We start from the raw sequence: 16,515 nt of genomic DNA on the forward strand, positions 1-16,515 counted from the left end.
AGACGTTTTTTAATTATGTGGAATAGTAAGAAGAGGAGGAAACATTTGCTGGTCTGCTGCCAGTTCATAACCAAACCATAGGTCATGTGGGAAGTCTGATTCAACAAATACCTTTGAGCACTAAACCCATCACAGAGTCCATCAAGAGCAAAAACACCCGTGTGCAATGTAGCAGAAAAGGGTGACGTAATTATCCTGATTGAATAAAGTCTATATAAAAGACTAAAAGCAATCTCAGCACACTGACGTGGGAAAACTGAGCACGGGGACAACGAGTAGCCTGCACATTGATTTCACTGATAGATGCCGGGCTGACACATTTTTATTTACGTCATCCGACTAAAAATGTGCGTGTGAGGGTGAAACCAGGTCAGACAGAAATAAGGATAAAACAAACAAAAAAATAATGGTGGACTTGAGATTGTCCTTTCCTCTTCCCTTTAACCCTCAGGAGGAAAAAAAAGAAAGAGGATTTTTAGCACTTCAAACTGTGGAGAGACGTCTCTGTGGGGGTTTACAGAATGAAGGAAGCAGATACGGAGGAAGGAAGGAGATAAGGAGAGAATGAGGATGAATAATTTGGGGAAATTCATTCCAGCACACATGCTCTGCTGCTTACATAACATTCAAGACAATACAAAATGCATCTGTGAGTGGAAATAGAGTAACTGATACTACTGAGCACTTGCTGCTCTGATCTCATGATAAACACTATGGACAAATATTATAGCAGGGCGAGTCCATGTGGGTGTATTACGCCGCTACATAAATACTATGACAAGCTTCCATACAAAACCTTTACAGAAATATTGTACGAAGTGCCATAAAACACAGCATTAAGTCTATTATGTCAATCTTTCAAACAGAACCGACTTTGTACAATAGACAGTCAAGTTTTTTGGTTTTCCATTTGAATAACACAAAGTTCAATAGAGAAATAAAATTCTTGTTGTGTCGTGTTGCTTCTCCGTATCTAAACAAGATTTTAACAGATTGTCCTCGGTAAACATCTACACACAGACATCAGCTGAGTCGTTAGAATTTCACCTGCCCTCATATTCCACTTTTAAAGTGAGGCTGCTCTTCCACTCACCTCAGCGACGCCGTCTTCTTCTTCTTCTACGCCTGGTCTTTTATTTTGCAGGACGAGCCGGCGGCGGCTAAAGGTGCGAGTCAGGTAACACTGCTGCACTTATCGCTGTTTGCCATTTTTTATTGCTCCAAGTAACAGTAGTTAGTTAGACTTCAAACTCTGCAGCACGAAGCGCTGCGTGTCCGGGACGTCACCGTGACGTAGCGGCCCGGTCACGTGACGGGAAGTGGAGCTCCGGCAGGTAAACAACTACGAGGGCTGCTGCAGCTCAGCGTGTCTGCTTCTAACGGTGACCTGGAAATCACTAAACGCTTAATATGTCTGTACGCTTCTATTTTCGAGATTCATTAATTTCACACACAAACCCGTGCGAAAGCCCATCCGTTGTTTTTATTACCACTCATTTGCTTTGACGTTTGGCTGCTCAGGGTCTGGGTATAACTGGTTATATACAGTCAAGAGCGAGGATAGCTAACTCTCTTTTTCATTAAATACTAAAGAAAATGTGTCAGTAAAGGGTAAAACTCCAGCTTTACTTTGAGGCTTATCTCGAGGTCTACCCAGCAGAGGCATCGAGGCGCAGGGTCTGGCCACTGAGACATCGTCTAGCAATCTGCACAGTGACTTTATCTCTTAGTCTTGTATCTTTGGAACCCTGGCATGTTAAAGTGTGTCTAACAGATAACCAGTTCCCGAAAATAACACCAGTGTGAGTCAAGGACTACCTGTGAGTTCTGAGGTCACAGACATTACATCTGTCTTAGAGTCACGCGTGAATCATATTGTAGGAGGATCGAAGAGTTTAAACGATCATTATATCACTATATTTCTGCAGACAGGGTTTTTTTCTGTCACACGGACAGGAAAGATTGGACTAGATAGTTTTAAGGTGTTTCATTTTATTTTCAACTCAAACATTTATTTCTGCCTCTGACGTCCTAAACCTAAAATCTTTACTGGAGGTACAGTATGAGGCGAGGGTAGATCACCAAAAATATGACAATAAATATAATGATACAACATAAGATATATTTCACAAACACATTTACATTTAAGTTACACTTATGCTTCTACCGTATCTGTTTATGCAATAATACCCCATATTTGAACAAGTAGATAAAACTAAGCTCCTAAAATATATTAATAATATTGCATGGTTTATTATGATTAGTTTAACTATAGTGAGTACAAATCAGCAGAATTACACAAATCTAAAGTATCCCATGATTAAAGTGCTTCATGAAGTCATAATGGCCTGAGAGAAAACTATAAACACTTCTTGCGGGTTGCGTCTGAAGCTCGAGGTACTGCTTTCCTGTGCTCGTACAACCATGATGATCCTGGACTTCCGTATCTGGTGAAGTCTCCTGCGTCATTTCGAGTACTGGGCAAATGGAGATTTCTCATTCACGTTGCCCTAAATAGATGAAAGGAAAACAAGTGATTTAAACTAGATGCCGTTAGAATGCTTGCATTGAATGGCTCGTGTTAATTTACTGACTGTGGTTCAAAATGAAGGTTCAAAATGCAAAACTTGTGAAGGTTCTTCTCCTGAGAAGGAAATTATAATTTCCTATAATAATATATGAATGCTTGATTGTGCCATTGCATAATTTCCAACCTTTTAACCTTTTGAATAAGAAAAAGATCAGGCAGGGCTGATTATTCAGGGAATATTTTAACAAAGGACTGTGATATTTGCAATATGTTTAAATGACCTTGAATAAATGTTGGAACAGACTCGTCTGCTGGACCCAATTAATGCCAGCCGCTGCCTCTGCGCAGGTTATATAATATCACTGACTGCACTTTGATTTTCCAATAACTTTGAGTTAACTTGGGCCGCGTCCAATCATGAATAGAAATTCACTATATATATATATATATATATATATTTCTCTATTTACTGTTTAAATATTGTTCATGTTTGATAAAATGTTTTACTTTAGACCCAACTAAAATACAAAACAGGACAAACGTGCTTAAATTCGCTACAGACAAAAACTGAATAACACCCTCAGAGCAAAGTTGTGTATTATGTTGTAAAAGACATAATAATCCTGTCACTTATTAAACCTGAGCGTTATCTTCATCTACTCTGTGTTTTCAGCTCATATGCTGTTGTTTATGTTCCATCTTCATTTATATTGAAATAAAGGTTTAAAAGCAGCCGGTGATTATTTTCCACCGATTGTTTTTATTACAACCCTGGAGAGTCGTTTCTGAGGCCTGACTCTGGTCATTACATGCTCATTACACATGATCCTGTCTGACGTTTTCACTGACAATCCAGCCAGGCTTCCTGTTAGTGTGATACCACTGCGCTGTCTACCGACGGGAAACGGAAGAGCGACACCCGCTTCAAATGCCAAAACTTGTAAACTGCCAGGGTTCATAGTTCGGTTTCTGTGGAGCAGCATGGAGTCCAGAGTGGCGCCTCGCTCCTGTTTTAACAATGCTCCCACTGCTGCACTCTGACGGTGCGACGCCCCTTGTTTGTGTATTCACCTTGAAAATCTTGTTTTAACGTTTCAGTGTTTTGTCATCTCTAACTGCAAACCAAAGAGGGGAAATGAATCTGTAACAGCAGCTGTTATGAGTCAGTCATCGATCCACAGCGTGCATGCGTCATCCAGGCTGCAGAACACTCACTTAGCTACCTGTCGCCCCACCCCTGCACTCCCACACACTCACCTAGGCTTACTCGCATACCTGGCCACACCCAGCACACATGCCCTCACTTCTCCATGTCCAGCTGCATCCAAGAATGTTTTGTTTTACATGTGCAGCATTTTAGTCTTAAGGAAGAGAAGTTACCTTAAACAGAAAACCGGCATTCTGTATAAACATGCACGAGCATCTATCATCTTGTCAGCAACAATTAGCACATAGGCAGTAAAGCTCATGCCTGTAGTTCTGTATGTATTAAGTCATTTTTTAGGAGAATGGAATGTGGACCTGATCATCACCTAATAATATTCATCCTCTAGGAACCAAGAATGTTGCTAATGCATCTTTGTGAGATATTTACTCTTGAGCAACCAGCAGACAAACACACCAAGACAACTAATCTCTTACTCTTTGTTCTTGTTGTTCCTTCCCATTCAATCAAAGTAAAGTTAGTTTTTTGCTACAGTAAGTGTGAAAAACCTCACCATCGGCACGTCTTCCAGACGGTCGAAGTTGGACCTTGGTGACTGGATACATTTCACTACAGCGACAATCAGAGCAAGGATGAGAGTGATGGAGAAGATGACGATGACGGCCACCAAGCCAGGGTTCGCTGCCAAGTCACCTTTTCCCCACTGGTGCGGAAGAGCTGAGACAGAAAGGGTGAGACAGACAGAAAACCACTCAGAAAACGGGATAAATCACATGTTGGTCAACATTTACCCTTTGCCAAACATGTCTGAGCCTTTGAAGGATCTACCTGAGGCCTAAGTAATGACTTGACCAATTGATTTCCCTCTATCATAACCCTTAATTGTCTTTTATACCAGCTCCATTTCCTGCTGACGGTTGATGGTTGATGATGGTTGCTGCATGGACAACCATCATCTTGTCAGCAATAATCAGGCAATATTCAATGAAGCTCATGTCTTTAGTTTAATATGTACAGTAGTACTTTGTTTCATTTGCAGGCCAGTCACTGCAGTTGATCTCACCTGCTTCATCCCTATGAACTATATGTGCCGGTTAACACGTCAGTGTGTAACTGTGATCTGACCTGTAGTGCTTGTATTTATCATGACTCCAGAGCCATTTGTGGTTTGTGATGCTGGTATGTGTGTCACTCTTTGGGACGTCTGGTTGTTCACTGTGGTTCCGGTAGTGTGGCTGGTATGAGCTCCCTCTGTTCTGTTGGGGCTTTGTGGGGAAGTCGAGGGTGGTGTCGGTTTTGACGTGCTGTTTGGAGACACGGCACTGTGGGCTGTCGTGGTTTCATGCTGTTGTGTGCTGGTGGAGGTTTTCTCTGTGGATGAAATGACTTTAGTGGAGCTAGTTTGGTGTCCAGCAGTGGAGGTTGGTCCAGCAGTGGAGGTTGGTCCAGCAGTGGAGGTTGGACCATCAGTCGACGTTGTTCCAGCAGTTGAGGTGAGCAGAGGTTGTGCAGTAGAAGTGGTGGATTCTGAGGAACAACATTATTTTCATTTTTATGTTTTTTGAAATGATCATTGAATGATGTCTAATATTCCAGGTATGTTGTCACACACAGTCAACTTTCACCCGATTCCACTTTAACCTGATGCAAGTGAAAGAAAACAGAACCATAAAACCAATGAAATGATGGGATGTGATTCTCTGACCAGCCAATAAAAACGTGCTGTTTGCAGGTCTTAAACTAACAGAGACCTTTAGCCTCTTTAATCCAGTCGTTCTAGAAACAAAGCACTCAGACAGATCAGTATTATATTATCAACAAATATTCAGCATTGGTTGAAAGCTAATGGTTCCTTTTTTATCCCATTTTTTAATTCAGTTTTTGTCTTTGAGAGGATTGTTGTGAAACTGAGAGGAGGTCAGCAGCTCAGTCTCCTTGGTTTCCTTCCACGGGTGTTGTCTCAATGTTCCAGCTCCACCAAGTCAAATAATGGTGAGCCACCGCTGCCCAGAGGCCTTTTAATAACAGAGTCCTTCTAACGCTCAGGTCGCAGCTTAGAGCAAAAGCCACGTCTTGTAATGTACAAACGAATGTGCGTTAGCTGCTCTGTTAGATGGAGAAACACAAGCACAACCGACATTAAATAACCATAACTAAGTTTAGAAACAAATCGTCTTCTTTTTATTGCAGTAAAGCCAGTTGAGACTTTCACTTCCTGATTAGATAACAGTAAATGTGATTAACAGATGAATTCTGATCTAATGTTACAGTTTGACTTAGGACCTCTGGTCCCTGGGGGGGAACGCTGACCTTATTCAAAATGACCCTGGATGTGGGACCAGCGATTAAGACACAGTTCAATGAGGCTGTTACTTTATTAACGGCATGTTTAATAGAGCAGAAGGAGCAGCAGGTAATGAGTGACACACAGCTGCAGGGCGTTCTGGATGAAACACCGCCACCGTGGAGGCAGCGCACCAAAACCTTGCTGATCAAATATTCGCCTCAGTTTCTGCCCAGATGTAAAGTTTCTAGTTCCCCTCAGTGTTTATTCATAAACAGCTTTTCCATTAGTTTCTACAGTATTATACTGTACAACCCGCAGAAAGACAAAACCTCCCCAAAAGTTCATGTATGTATCAGCACAACTGTTTGTTTAGCTTTGCTTCACGCGACTTCAACAAGAACCCCAAAGGGAAAGGTGTCAGACAGAACCGGTAAGAAGCGTGTGAACTGTGGACGTACCTGCACAGAGTGTCACTGCAAACAGGGACGCCAGGACAGCGAGATGCACTGCTGCAAGCATGTTGAGAGAGGAAACGACTGGAGGTCATACCAGCATCAGCGCTCGCTCGCCCGCACACACGCACAGGCGCTGGATCCTTGACAGCAGGATGTGCTGAGCGCCTGAGGGGAGTGCTTTAAACGCTGGGCCGATGCGTATCACGTCCCTCAAGACTAATCAGCCAATATTTGAATAACGCTCTGTATTTGCTTAAAGCGCCGTCATCCTCCACAGCCACGGCTCATGGGTTCATTTCGAAACTTTCTCCGTCCTTTATTTTATTCCTGAGCTTTTCTCCCTGCTGTGGCAGAGAGTTCTAACCTTTGTGATTTAAGGTACGATATAAATACAAGCTTTTTTATGCTGCATGTGATGTGCTGCTTAAGCTTCTGTGCAGCAAAGATGCCAACGTGGCAACGTAGATTTACATTATCCACAGTCACGATACTGTACACAACAAACACATAGTAGATGATCGTGTTCCTCATAACACATGATCATCATCTACAATTTGATGAATTTGCAGGAAACATTTCTCTGCAGAGAATAAATAGACTTTCTATTAAAATGTACAGAAAACATTTGGGAAGTATTTAAAAACTGGATTAAAAACATTGTAAAATGATCTTTTGCCAGCTTCCCAACTCAGCGTGAACTTCATCTCTGGGTGTTCTCCTTCAGAGGACTGCATGCTGGAAGCACTGATGCTGAATCAGCACTCCGGCTGTGATGCTGCTGATAAATCTGAGTCCAAGCGAGGTTTTGTAGATCTAGGCCGTTTTTCGTGTGTTTCAGTAAGCAGCTTCATCGTTCTGCGTGTTTGACATAGGAGAGGTAGATGTCCCACCCCAAGCCCACAGAGTAGACGTACAGCACACGGAATTTGGGTGGAACATAGTAGAAGTTGATGATCTGAGCAGGAGGCCAAACGAAGCAGTCCATCTGTCACAAAGAGAAAAACAACAGTAAGCACGACAGTCTAGACAGGAGTTCTAGAAAAGTATCACATGAATCCTAAGCGTATGATGATACTAGTTTCATAAATCGATATTAATTTGTGAATGTCCATACAGTTTAGGTGAATAACGAACTTAAATACATTTATAACATAGGATCAATGCAGAGTTAGCCTCTCATCTCATCATTAAGAAGACAGACAGGTCACAACCCACTGAGACTACAAACCTTATAAAGCTCCCAGAACTTGTACCTAAACTCCTCCCAAGCTTCAGACAAAGTTTGCCCCTCCATGAGATCCATACCTGCAATGAGCGTCTGTCAGATCCAGGTCGGGACCATGCTACAGTACATTCAACCAGCCTCAGATCACGACTAAAGCACATCTTTCAGTTTGAATTCTCAGGGTCTGAACTCTTCTCACCAAGAAAAAACCCCATGGCAATGATGGGGGTACCGATCACTTGATCTGCCAGGATCTTCCTTCCTAAAATGCTCAGAGCTTTGCCCACATACACTTTGTCCAACCACAGGTACCAGTAGTGCAGGAAGGGACTCATGGTGCATCCCACCACAAAGGTCCGTCCTTTTTAGAGAAGGAAATGGAAGAATTTCATTATCATTCAGTCAGTTCAGTCATTATCCTTGTGTGAAAAATGAAAATAAATGTGCTGGTTTTCATTTCAAATTAAAGGACAAAACTGAAATAACGAAAGATGTGATTTAAAGAACAATTTAAGGCCAGACTCAACGAGACAGGGATTGTTAGGGATTGTTGCTCAACTAATATTAACATCAACATCAACAACAGTAATAATAATTAAGAAATTAGGAATTATCATTAATAATACTATTAGTAGTAGTGGTAATATTAGTATTAGTATTAGTATTATTAGTAGTAGAAAAGATTTAGCCTTTTTTTAATCTTATAACTATGACAAAAGTTCCTTTCTTTTCCCCATTGACAGGAGGGGTGACCTTCTCACTCACCCGTCCTGCTCCACTCTCGGACCCGGTCTGGCTCCCTGCGGATCTGCCAGGTCTGCTGCAGGACGTCGGCCAGCGCCAGCGTCCCTCCTCCACTCAGCGTGTTGGTGAGGAGCAGACAGCGTCCCTGGAAGAGCAGCCGCATGTGGGATCCTAATCGAAGCACAAACGCTTTACCTGTTGGTGGAAGCATGTCTGGTCCTCAGACAGAGTGGTGTCATGTGAGAAGACAAGGGTGAGAAGGGAGCAGCAGTTTGCTGAACATGCCTGCAACAAAACCCTCCACTAACGGAGGCTGGAGTCATTTGCAAAGTGTAAACATCCTGAAGGCCATAACCAACATGCGTGTCTACTGTCAGTGATCTAAGTTGTTTGTTTTTAGCCCATTCAATAATTTCATGTACAGTCAGTGCTCAATTTTAGGCTTTTACTATAATATGATTATGAGACATGCATCTGAATGTATTGGGAGCAGCATCATCATGCAGCAGTGATCCAAAACACTGAGTCTCACCAATTAGCATAACGTCACCTAACAGGATTTTATGTATGTTATACATGAAGTTCCTTGTTTACAGTAAAGCTTCAACAAAATCGAAAAGATCAAATAAAAATCTAAAAATGAGCGCCAACATTTGTCTTCACATTATCATCATTCATAATATGCTTTGCAAGTAAGAGGATGTTCATCTGCAGGGAATAAACAGTTTCTAATAATGAAACATCGGCAATAATCTGTTGGTATTTTGCAAATGGATGAAAGAGAAGATATAAGACAGTGCAGTGATCGTTGGCCAGCTTCCCGGCTCAGCATGAACTCAGACTCAGGTGTTCTCCTTCAGAGGATCGGATGCTGGGAGCTCTGGATCAGCTTTCTGGCTGTGATCCGGTTCAAGAAGAATAAAACACATCATTATATGAAGAAGTAAAAAAATCACCAAACATAGAGATCATTCAATCGGTTGTGTCTGACTTACTCTGTGTTTGATGTAGGAGAGGTAGATGTCCCATCCTAAGCTCACAGAGTAGATGTACAGGACACGGAATTTAGGAGTGATGAAGCAGAAGTTGATGATCTGAGCAGGAGGCCAGATGTATAAGTTCATCTGCCAGCAACAACAGCAGGGGTTAGAAACAAAACAGCCAAACACCTCTGATTCAAATGAATGAAATGCCTGGAAACCTAATTGAACCAATCGTATTCATTCGCATTATGAATGCAAATTAATACACAGATCAAACAATAAGAAGCAGATGAGCTCTGAGCTGCAGGTCACGTGACTACCAACCCGGTAAATCTCCCAGAACTTATTTTTAAAGTCCTCCCAAGCTTCAGCGAAGGTTTGTCCCTCCATGAGATCCATACCTGCAAGAAAGAGTTGGTAAGTCCCAACTTACATAGCTTAGTTTTTTTAGTGCTTAAACTTAAAGGCTCGGTACGAAAAACATTTACTTTTTGTTTTGAGTAACAGAAACTTAAAACAAACAAAACAAACAACAAACAACAGAAGCAACAAACACCATCGTTACACAACTGAACCAGTAGGTGGCAGCAACGGAAGACATTGTACCAAAATAAGAAATATAAAAATATACCCATGTTCTGTACTTGGTTTACTTGTACTTGTGCTGCTTGGGTCGAGACAATTCATTTGCATGTTTCAACAAACCTAATTCCTGTCCATGAAACCCACCTATGACATCACACAGGTTTTCCTTTGTAATGGAAAGTCTCGTGTGAGGTGGCAAATGTTGACACGTGCTCAGGTGTGTGTGTACTAAAGGAGGAAGAAAACCAACAAACTCTTCTCACTTAGGAAATACCACACCCCGATCAAGGGTGAGCCAATCAGCTGATCTGCCACAATCTTCTTTCCCACTGTGCTCAGAGTCTTGCCCACACACACTCTGTCCAGCCACAGGTACCAGTAGTGCATCAGTGGACCCATGGAGCATCCGGCCACAAACGCGCGCCCTTTATGGGACGGAAAGAACAAATGAGTCGTTTACAACTGAGAAATATAAAATAAAAACAATGATCATCACATTGGGCAACTTCACTGAGTCCGTTTCTTTTAACACACAACATGTCTTGTTGGTTGTGGTCAGTAAAGTTCCTACAGTGTAGAAGAACAACAATGACTGTAATAGGACTTACCAATTCTGACAAAGACCAAAGACCTTAGCTTTTAGCCAGTTAGGAGTGGTGGGCGTTCTCTCACCCGTCCTGCTCCACTCTCGGACTCTGTCAGGTTCTCTGTGGATCTCCCGTGTCTGCTGCAGGACGTCACCCAGCGCCAGCGTCCCTCCTCCACTCAGCGTGTTGGTGAGGAGCAGACGGCGTCCCTGGAGCAGCGGCCGCATGCAGGATGCTAATCGAAGCACAAACGCTTTACCTGCTCGTGAAAGCATGTCTGGGTCTCAGACAGAAGATGTGAGGATGAAAACAAACTACCTTTTAAAATAATGTTACAAAAAAAACGCAAAAGTACTTTCTTGACAAATTCAAATGTACTGTGGATCTGTGCCTATCAATTAAACCCCTTCTCTCTAATTCTACTGCTCTAACAGCTTTTAACTGGTGGGTCCCTAAACCTTTTGTTCGTGGTTTGTCCCCTCAGGAGCGTCTGATGAGCTGAGCTGTTCTCAGAGTGGAGCATACGTTAAATGAGCACAGTGTTTGCCTTCGTGATGCAACAAAACCAGGCACTAATGCAAAGCAATTTGTTAAACACCTGTTACATACACAGAGCATAAACAGGCTGAAGGCCATAATCAGCCCTAAACCAATACAAGCCACTTACTGTAGAGCTAAGGAGCAAACGTCAGCTGATTCAGTCAGAAGCCTTTTTGTTTTATCCATCCATCCTTCTTCTATGCCAAACCCCCACCCATGGGCAAGAGGCGGGGTACACCCTGGTCAGTCCATCACAGGGCAACACATAGACAAACCACCATTCACACATACACTCACACCTTGGGGCAATGTAGAGTGACCAATCAACCTAACGCATGTTTTTGGGCTGTGGGAAGAAGCCAGAGAACCCGGAGAGAGCCCACGTGAACACAGGGAGAACATGCAAACTCCACACAGAAAGGCAGCTTGTTCGCCCCCGGGAATGGAACCCAGGACCTTCTCACTGTGAGGCGACAGTGCTACCCCACTTGAAAACAATAAAAAAAATGTAATCTTAAATCTGGTGATCCAAGTGTTCAGTGAGCACTGGCACATGACTGACGTGTTAAGTGACAATAACAGAGTATTTATTTAGAGGAATGCAGAAACATTGTGTCTGTTGACTTAACAAAAAATGCAGCAGAGTCAGTTGGGATCAACTTAATTACAGAGGAAGATAGGAAAGTTATAATATAATTATATCTGGCCAGTCCAACCATTGAAAGGACTGCAGGCTTCTCCCTTTAAAGGAGTAGGTTATGTGAGAAGAAACCAGTGATGCTCTTGGTTGGATTATATTCTGTGGCATTTTAAGTCTCTAACCTGTTTTCCAATGTCACATTTCCTGAGACTCAAAATATTAAATAATAAGCCTTAATGACTAGTGAAAATTCCCACGGCGCAGAAAAAAAAAAAAAATATATATATATATATATATATATATATAAAAAAGTTATACTAGAGATGCAATTAAAATATATTATAAACTAAAAAAATATATTAAAAAATAAGTTCCCTAAATGTGTCTCTCAGGCGTCCACACACTGACTATGATGCATGTGAAACCAATGTTGCCTCTTACTGGTAATAAACCTACTGTATTATGATCACAGTAGCAGCACTAGAGATGGTGTAAACAAATTACATATTTTACCACTTAAGAACTATTGACAAAACTACTTCATTCATTCAAATTACAGTCACTGGTAGAAAAATGAATGGATGCAAGCTTTTTTATACAACAATCAGCACTTCACTGGTTCACAGTCACGCATCATTTTATGGCTACTTCAAAATGGTGAGACCAGGCAGACGCTATTTGGTATATGGCACACATCATACTGTAGTAAGGCAAAGTTTACCAAAATTACATAACACTTTAAAAACAGATTTATAGGTTGATGGAAGTTGAGAAAACAAGCTATTTATCATTTTTGTTTTCATCCAAAAGGTGTTTGAAGGTTCACATGCAACAACATCAGATCGTCACGATGTTTGAAAAGTCTGGAAAATATAAAATATATATATACTTTGTTGGTTTTGAACTCCACTCACTAATTTAAAGAGCATCTTGTGGCAGTGAAGCAGCTTTTCATTCCCGAATTCTCCTGCAGGAACGCACGTCACACATTAAAGTGACAAAAGAAAAGCTCCTCAGTTTAAACAGTGCAGACATATTGGCTTTTACGTAAACAGAAAATGTCTGCCAAAAAAATGTCAGATTAGAATCACATACAAATAGTTTGCAAAAAAAAGAGGGAACATTCAGAATTAAAACAGCTAAATGTAGTCTCTGACAAACAACATCACAGCTGAACATGAATTCATCTGTAGGTTTGCTCCTCCAGAGGTGTGGGTGCTGGGAGAGGGTCCTGCTGTGCATCCACAGCAGTTACCTCTGACAGGGCGTCAACGTGTTGGCTGTCATTCTGTCAAAGCAACAGAAAAGCATTACATTAATCCACTGATCTCCCTAATGAGCAATTACACTGTATGATTATAGATATATACAAAGCCCACTCTGACTTACTCTATGCTTGAGATAGGAGAGGTATGTGTCCCACCCTAAGGTGACAAAATTGATGTACAGGACACGGAATTTGGGTGAAAGAAAGTAGAAGTTGATCATCTGAGCAGGAGGCCAAACACACCAGTCCATCTGCCAGCAACAACAGGAGATATAAAGTTAGCTTTGCATCTCTACATAGGGATGAAGAGAATGTGAGCTGAGAAATCAACAATGATCGGACACATGCACTCATTTGCTGCTGCAGGTTTACTTGCTTTATAAAGTTCCCAGAACTTGTTTTTAAATTCCACCCATCCTTCAGATAATGTGTGTCCCTCCATGAGATCCATACCTGCAATAAGCACACTTTGTCTGTCAGATGCTTTATCAAAACCAACTTTAGATTAGGTCAGAGAGTACAAAACTCCTATAACCAATGACAAATGGCCATAAAAAACATTGAACAAATGACTTATCACAGACAACCTTTGGGCTTAATCCTTGATATCATCATACAGCATCTTTCGTCTTATCTTATTCAATCATCAAGGACAACCTTTGAGTCTACACATTCACTATCGTGTGTGCAACTGCTCACATGATAAAAAATTCTACTCACCTAAAAAATACCACATGCCAATAATTGGTGAGCCAATCAGCTGGTCTGCCAGAACCTTCTTTCCCACTGTTTTTAGAGCTTTGCCCACATACACTTTGTCCAGCCAGTAGTACCAGTAGTGCAGCAGAGGACCCATGGAGCAGCCCACCACAAACATGCGTCCTATGTGGGAAAAAGACAAAGATAAAAGTGAAGGAGTCAGCATTTTGTGAAGACATTAGACATCTTTACTGAACACCAGGTCATAGTTGATTTTATATATATCACAGATCCCAAAACAAATGTATTTCACCAGGAGACAAATCCAGTAAATTTTAAAAGTTAAGCGTTTGTCAAAATGTACTTAATTTACAGACTCTGCACAAAGACATTTTCATCTTCATCAGAACTATATACAAATGACTTAATGCAGCTTTACGGTATGTGGGGTCCTTGAGTGCACTAATGTGTATTTGTATTTTGTAAACAATTTGTTCTGTGTGCTGTATAATTTCTAATGAAGAAATTCAGAAGGCCATTGAGCATTTTCCAAACCTTTTTAACTTATAAGGTTAAACTTCCTCTGTAGCACTTTTCAATGTGCACCACAATGAAAGTGCAGTCCTTAATAAAAAATGTTTTAATTTTGTCCAGTTTAACCTGATTTCTGCTCCAGGATTTCAGATATATGCAGTTACTGGTCTGTGGGGACTTATATGTTCTCCTCCTTTCTCTTACCTGTCCTGCTCCATTCTCGGACTTTGTCTGGGTGCCGGCGAATCTCCCGGGTCTGTTGCAAGACGTCTGCCAACGCCAGCAACCCTCCTCCACTCAAGGTGTTGGTGAAAAGCAAATACCGGCCTTGGAAAAGTGGCCGCCAGGAGAATCGTATTCGAACAAGAAACTCTTTACCCGCCCGAGAAAGCATGATGTTTTGACCGCTGACAGAGTACTGTCATCTGAGAAGAATAAAAACGCTTTGTCAGTTTCTATATAATAAAAATATTTTATAAAAAAAAACTCAAAACAGTTAAGATAATGAGAGGCAGAGTTATGTATATTTACTGTCAGTCAAATGTTTGACCTGTGATACTATACACTTACAATGTCACTGTTTTTAAACTGGGGCATCTCTACTTCTTTACTCCTCTCCACTCCCATCAGGAGTGCCTGATGGGAGGCGTGCGCTGCCCGCAGACACACACACAGTGGAGCAGAGGTTAGTAACCAGTATGCTTGTAATGCATAACTGCACCAGAATCTGCCAATAATCTACTTAATGTGAAAAATTTGAACAAGCAGGACAGAAGTCTGCAGAACTGTATCTCCCAAAAGGCCCGTACACAAATGTATTTTTTTTATACAATTTAATAATCAGGAAAAGAGTTGAAGATAAATTAGGGCTGCTATTAGGGCTGGAACATGCAAACCCTAAAAAAATTATGACCTATAATAAAATAAGTATGAAGATTTCATTATCAGAAAATAATATTATAAAATGGTAACAGGATTATTAAATGGCTTTGACCACATTATGACTTTGATGAAAAGCCGCAACGCCTGGAGGTTAGATTCATTCACAGTGACTGCATCACAATGAGAATAATGCGATCTTTGCTTGAAATTGAGAAGACGATTAATGAATAATCAGAATAGTATAATATGTAACTTGGCTGCGAGGTTACTGTAGATCAAAATGCAACTTTTGTTCGCACGTGTAAAAAACCTTATGGAAGCGTATGCTTATGTGATTAATACGTTGATTGTTGGCTGAAACTGTACTTTCAAACCAAAAAGCTTCGAAGGTAATTTAATCAAATGCATTGATTTGACCCGATACTATGGCGTTCCTTTAGCTATGCTTAACAGTAAGGCTACTTATACAATTAAATCCAACTGGATTAACAATTCGTTTGTTCCTGTGTACACATTTGTTCTTAATTTAGAGGTGAACGTGCAACAAACCGATGATAGTGGAATCCAGGCAAATGTTGGGTCCGTTTCCGAGTCGATGTGCGTTTGCGCTCAGTTTAAATCGGCAGCTCTGCTAAGTGAGCCGTGTATGTCTCATTTAAATGGACTATAACCCTGCGTCAACGGTAAACTGTAACCTCTGCAACACAACGGTAAGTTTACCGTATGGCCCAACACGCCGGACTCGTGACTTCCTGACCGGTCAGACTCACGTGTGTGAAAAGGCGTTCGAGCGCCACCTGCTGTTCTGGAGGAACATGAGCTAAATCACCTGCTGTCGCCAAAGCATTTATAATCACGAGAGTCCTTATCATAACTGTCTAATGTCTATTTATCTGATTGATTTATTGAAATAATGACTTCACTGAGTGGTTTGACTGTAAGGAAAAGATTCTGCATCACTTCGATATAAATGCAAGTCACTGTATGGATGAAGGTACCTACTGTAAATAATACTGGTTAATAAACACAAACTAGTACCGCAAACTACAAGACAATTTAAATCTAAATTAACAATAATTTCACATCTGTGTTGGAATCAAGCCGATACTAAACCCCCAATCTAGGTAGCAGTTCTACTTTTACACTTGTTTTTGCTTATTAAAAGGTGGAAACGGCAGCAATGGTTACTGATGACCTCCTCATCAATAATTCAGACTCTCAGCAGCGGTCATCAATAATACAAAAAGAACTGAGGATATGAGGCGGAGAGTTTGGTAACAATCTTTACGAATCAGATTTCTATTCGTCCCCTGGCCTGTCAATCGCCTGTACTGTCTCCGCCCACCTGTCGTCTTTACGTCACGTATTTTATAGTTGCGTAAAGATGGCAGT

General features: G+C 41.3%; 4 protein-coding genes and 1 long non-coding RNA gene across 6 annotated transcripts in view; 1 reads left to right on the forward strand and 4 right to left on the reverse strand.

Annotated features, from left to right (window-relative positions):
• Window positions 1-1,234, reverse strand: part of pde4cb (phosphodiesterase 4C, cAMP-specific b) — a 90,709-nt gene extending 89,475 nt beyond the window's left edge. Inside the window, exon 1 of the mRNA XM_029149477.3 lies at window positions 1,094-1,234. The gene's annotated coding sequence lies outside the window, so the exon portion shown is untranslated. The remainder of the gene's footprint in view (window positions 1-1,093) is intronic.
• On the forward strand, window positions 1,229-9,097 carry LOC129603944 (uncharacterized). The gene is made up of 3 exons (XR_008694360.1): window positions 1,229-1,334; window positions 4,208-4,426; window positions 8,406-9,097. It is a non-coding gene; the product is annotated as an uncharacterized LOC129603944 (long non-coding RNA).
• Window positions 2,370-7,389, reverse strand: LOC114854787 (integumentary mucin C.1-like). The gene is made up of 4 exons (XM_029149488.3): window positions 6,441-7,389; window positions 4,821-5,222; window positions 4,249-4,412; window positions 2,370-2,510 (listed from the first exon to the last, which is right to left on the reverse strand). Exons 1-4 carry the CDS (start codon window positions 6,499-6,501, stop codon window positions 2,466-2,468), a joined length of 672 nt encoding a protein of 223 aa, XP_029005321.1. The 5' UTR covers window positions 6,502-7,389; the 3' UTR covers window positions 2,370-2,465.
• Window positions 9,098-9,178: 81 nt separating the features above from the next.
• LOC114854072 (mpv17-like protein 2) lies at window positions 9,179-10,409 on the reverse strand. Its single transcript, XM_029148147.3, has 4 exons — window positions 10,238-10,409; window positions 9,714-9,790; window positions 9,402-9,530; window positions 9,179-9,303 (listed from the first exon to the last, which is right to left on the reverse strand). Exons 1-4 carry the CDS (start codon window positions 10,371-10,373, stop codon window positions 9,292-9,294), a joined length of 354 nt encoding a protein of 117 aa, XP_029003980.3. The 5' UTR covers window positions 10,374-10,409; the 3' UTR covers window positions 9,179-9,291.
• A 1,853-nt stretch (window positions 10,410-12,262) lies between these two features.
• Window positions 12,263-15,907, reverse strand: LOC114854609 (mpv17-like protein 2). 2 transcript variants are annotated; one of them, XM_041070618.2, is made up of 6 exons: window positions 15,844-15,907; window positions 14,446-14,666; window positions 13,729-13,890; window positions 13,385-13,461; window positions 13,131-13,259; window positions 12,263-13,029 (listed from the first exon to the last, which is right to left on the reverse strand). In XM_041070618.2, exons 2-6 carry the CDS (start codon window positions 14,633-14,635, stop codon window positions 12,925-12,927), a joined length of 663 nt encoding a protein of 220 aa, XP_040926552.1. In that variant the 5' UTR covers window positions 14,636-14,666; window positions 15,844-15,907; the 3' UTR covers window positions 12,263-12,924. The 2 variants fall into 2 exon arrangements, with proteins under 2 accessions (XP_040926552.1, XP_029005017.1); XM_029149184.3 differs by lacking the exon at window positions 15,844-15,907 and adding an exon at window positions 15,673-15,837.
• Between the last annotated feature and the right edge of the window lie 608 nt (window positions 15,908-16,515).

This window comes from Betta splendens, chromosome 4 (assembly GCF_900634795.4).
Source record: "Betta splendens chromosome 4, fBetSpl5.4, whole genome shotgun sequence".
Classification (NCBI taxonomy): domain Eukaryota; kingdom Metazoa; phylum Chordata; class Actinopteri; order Anabantiformes; family Osphronemidae; genus Betta; species Betta splendens.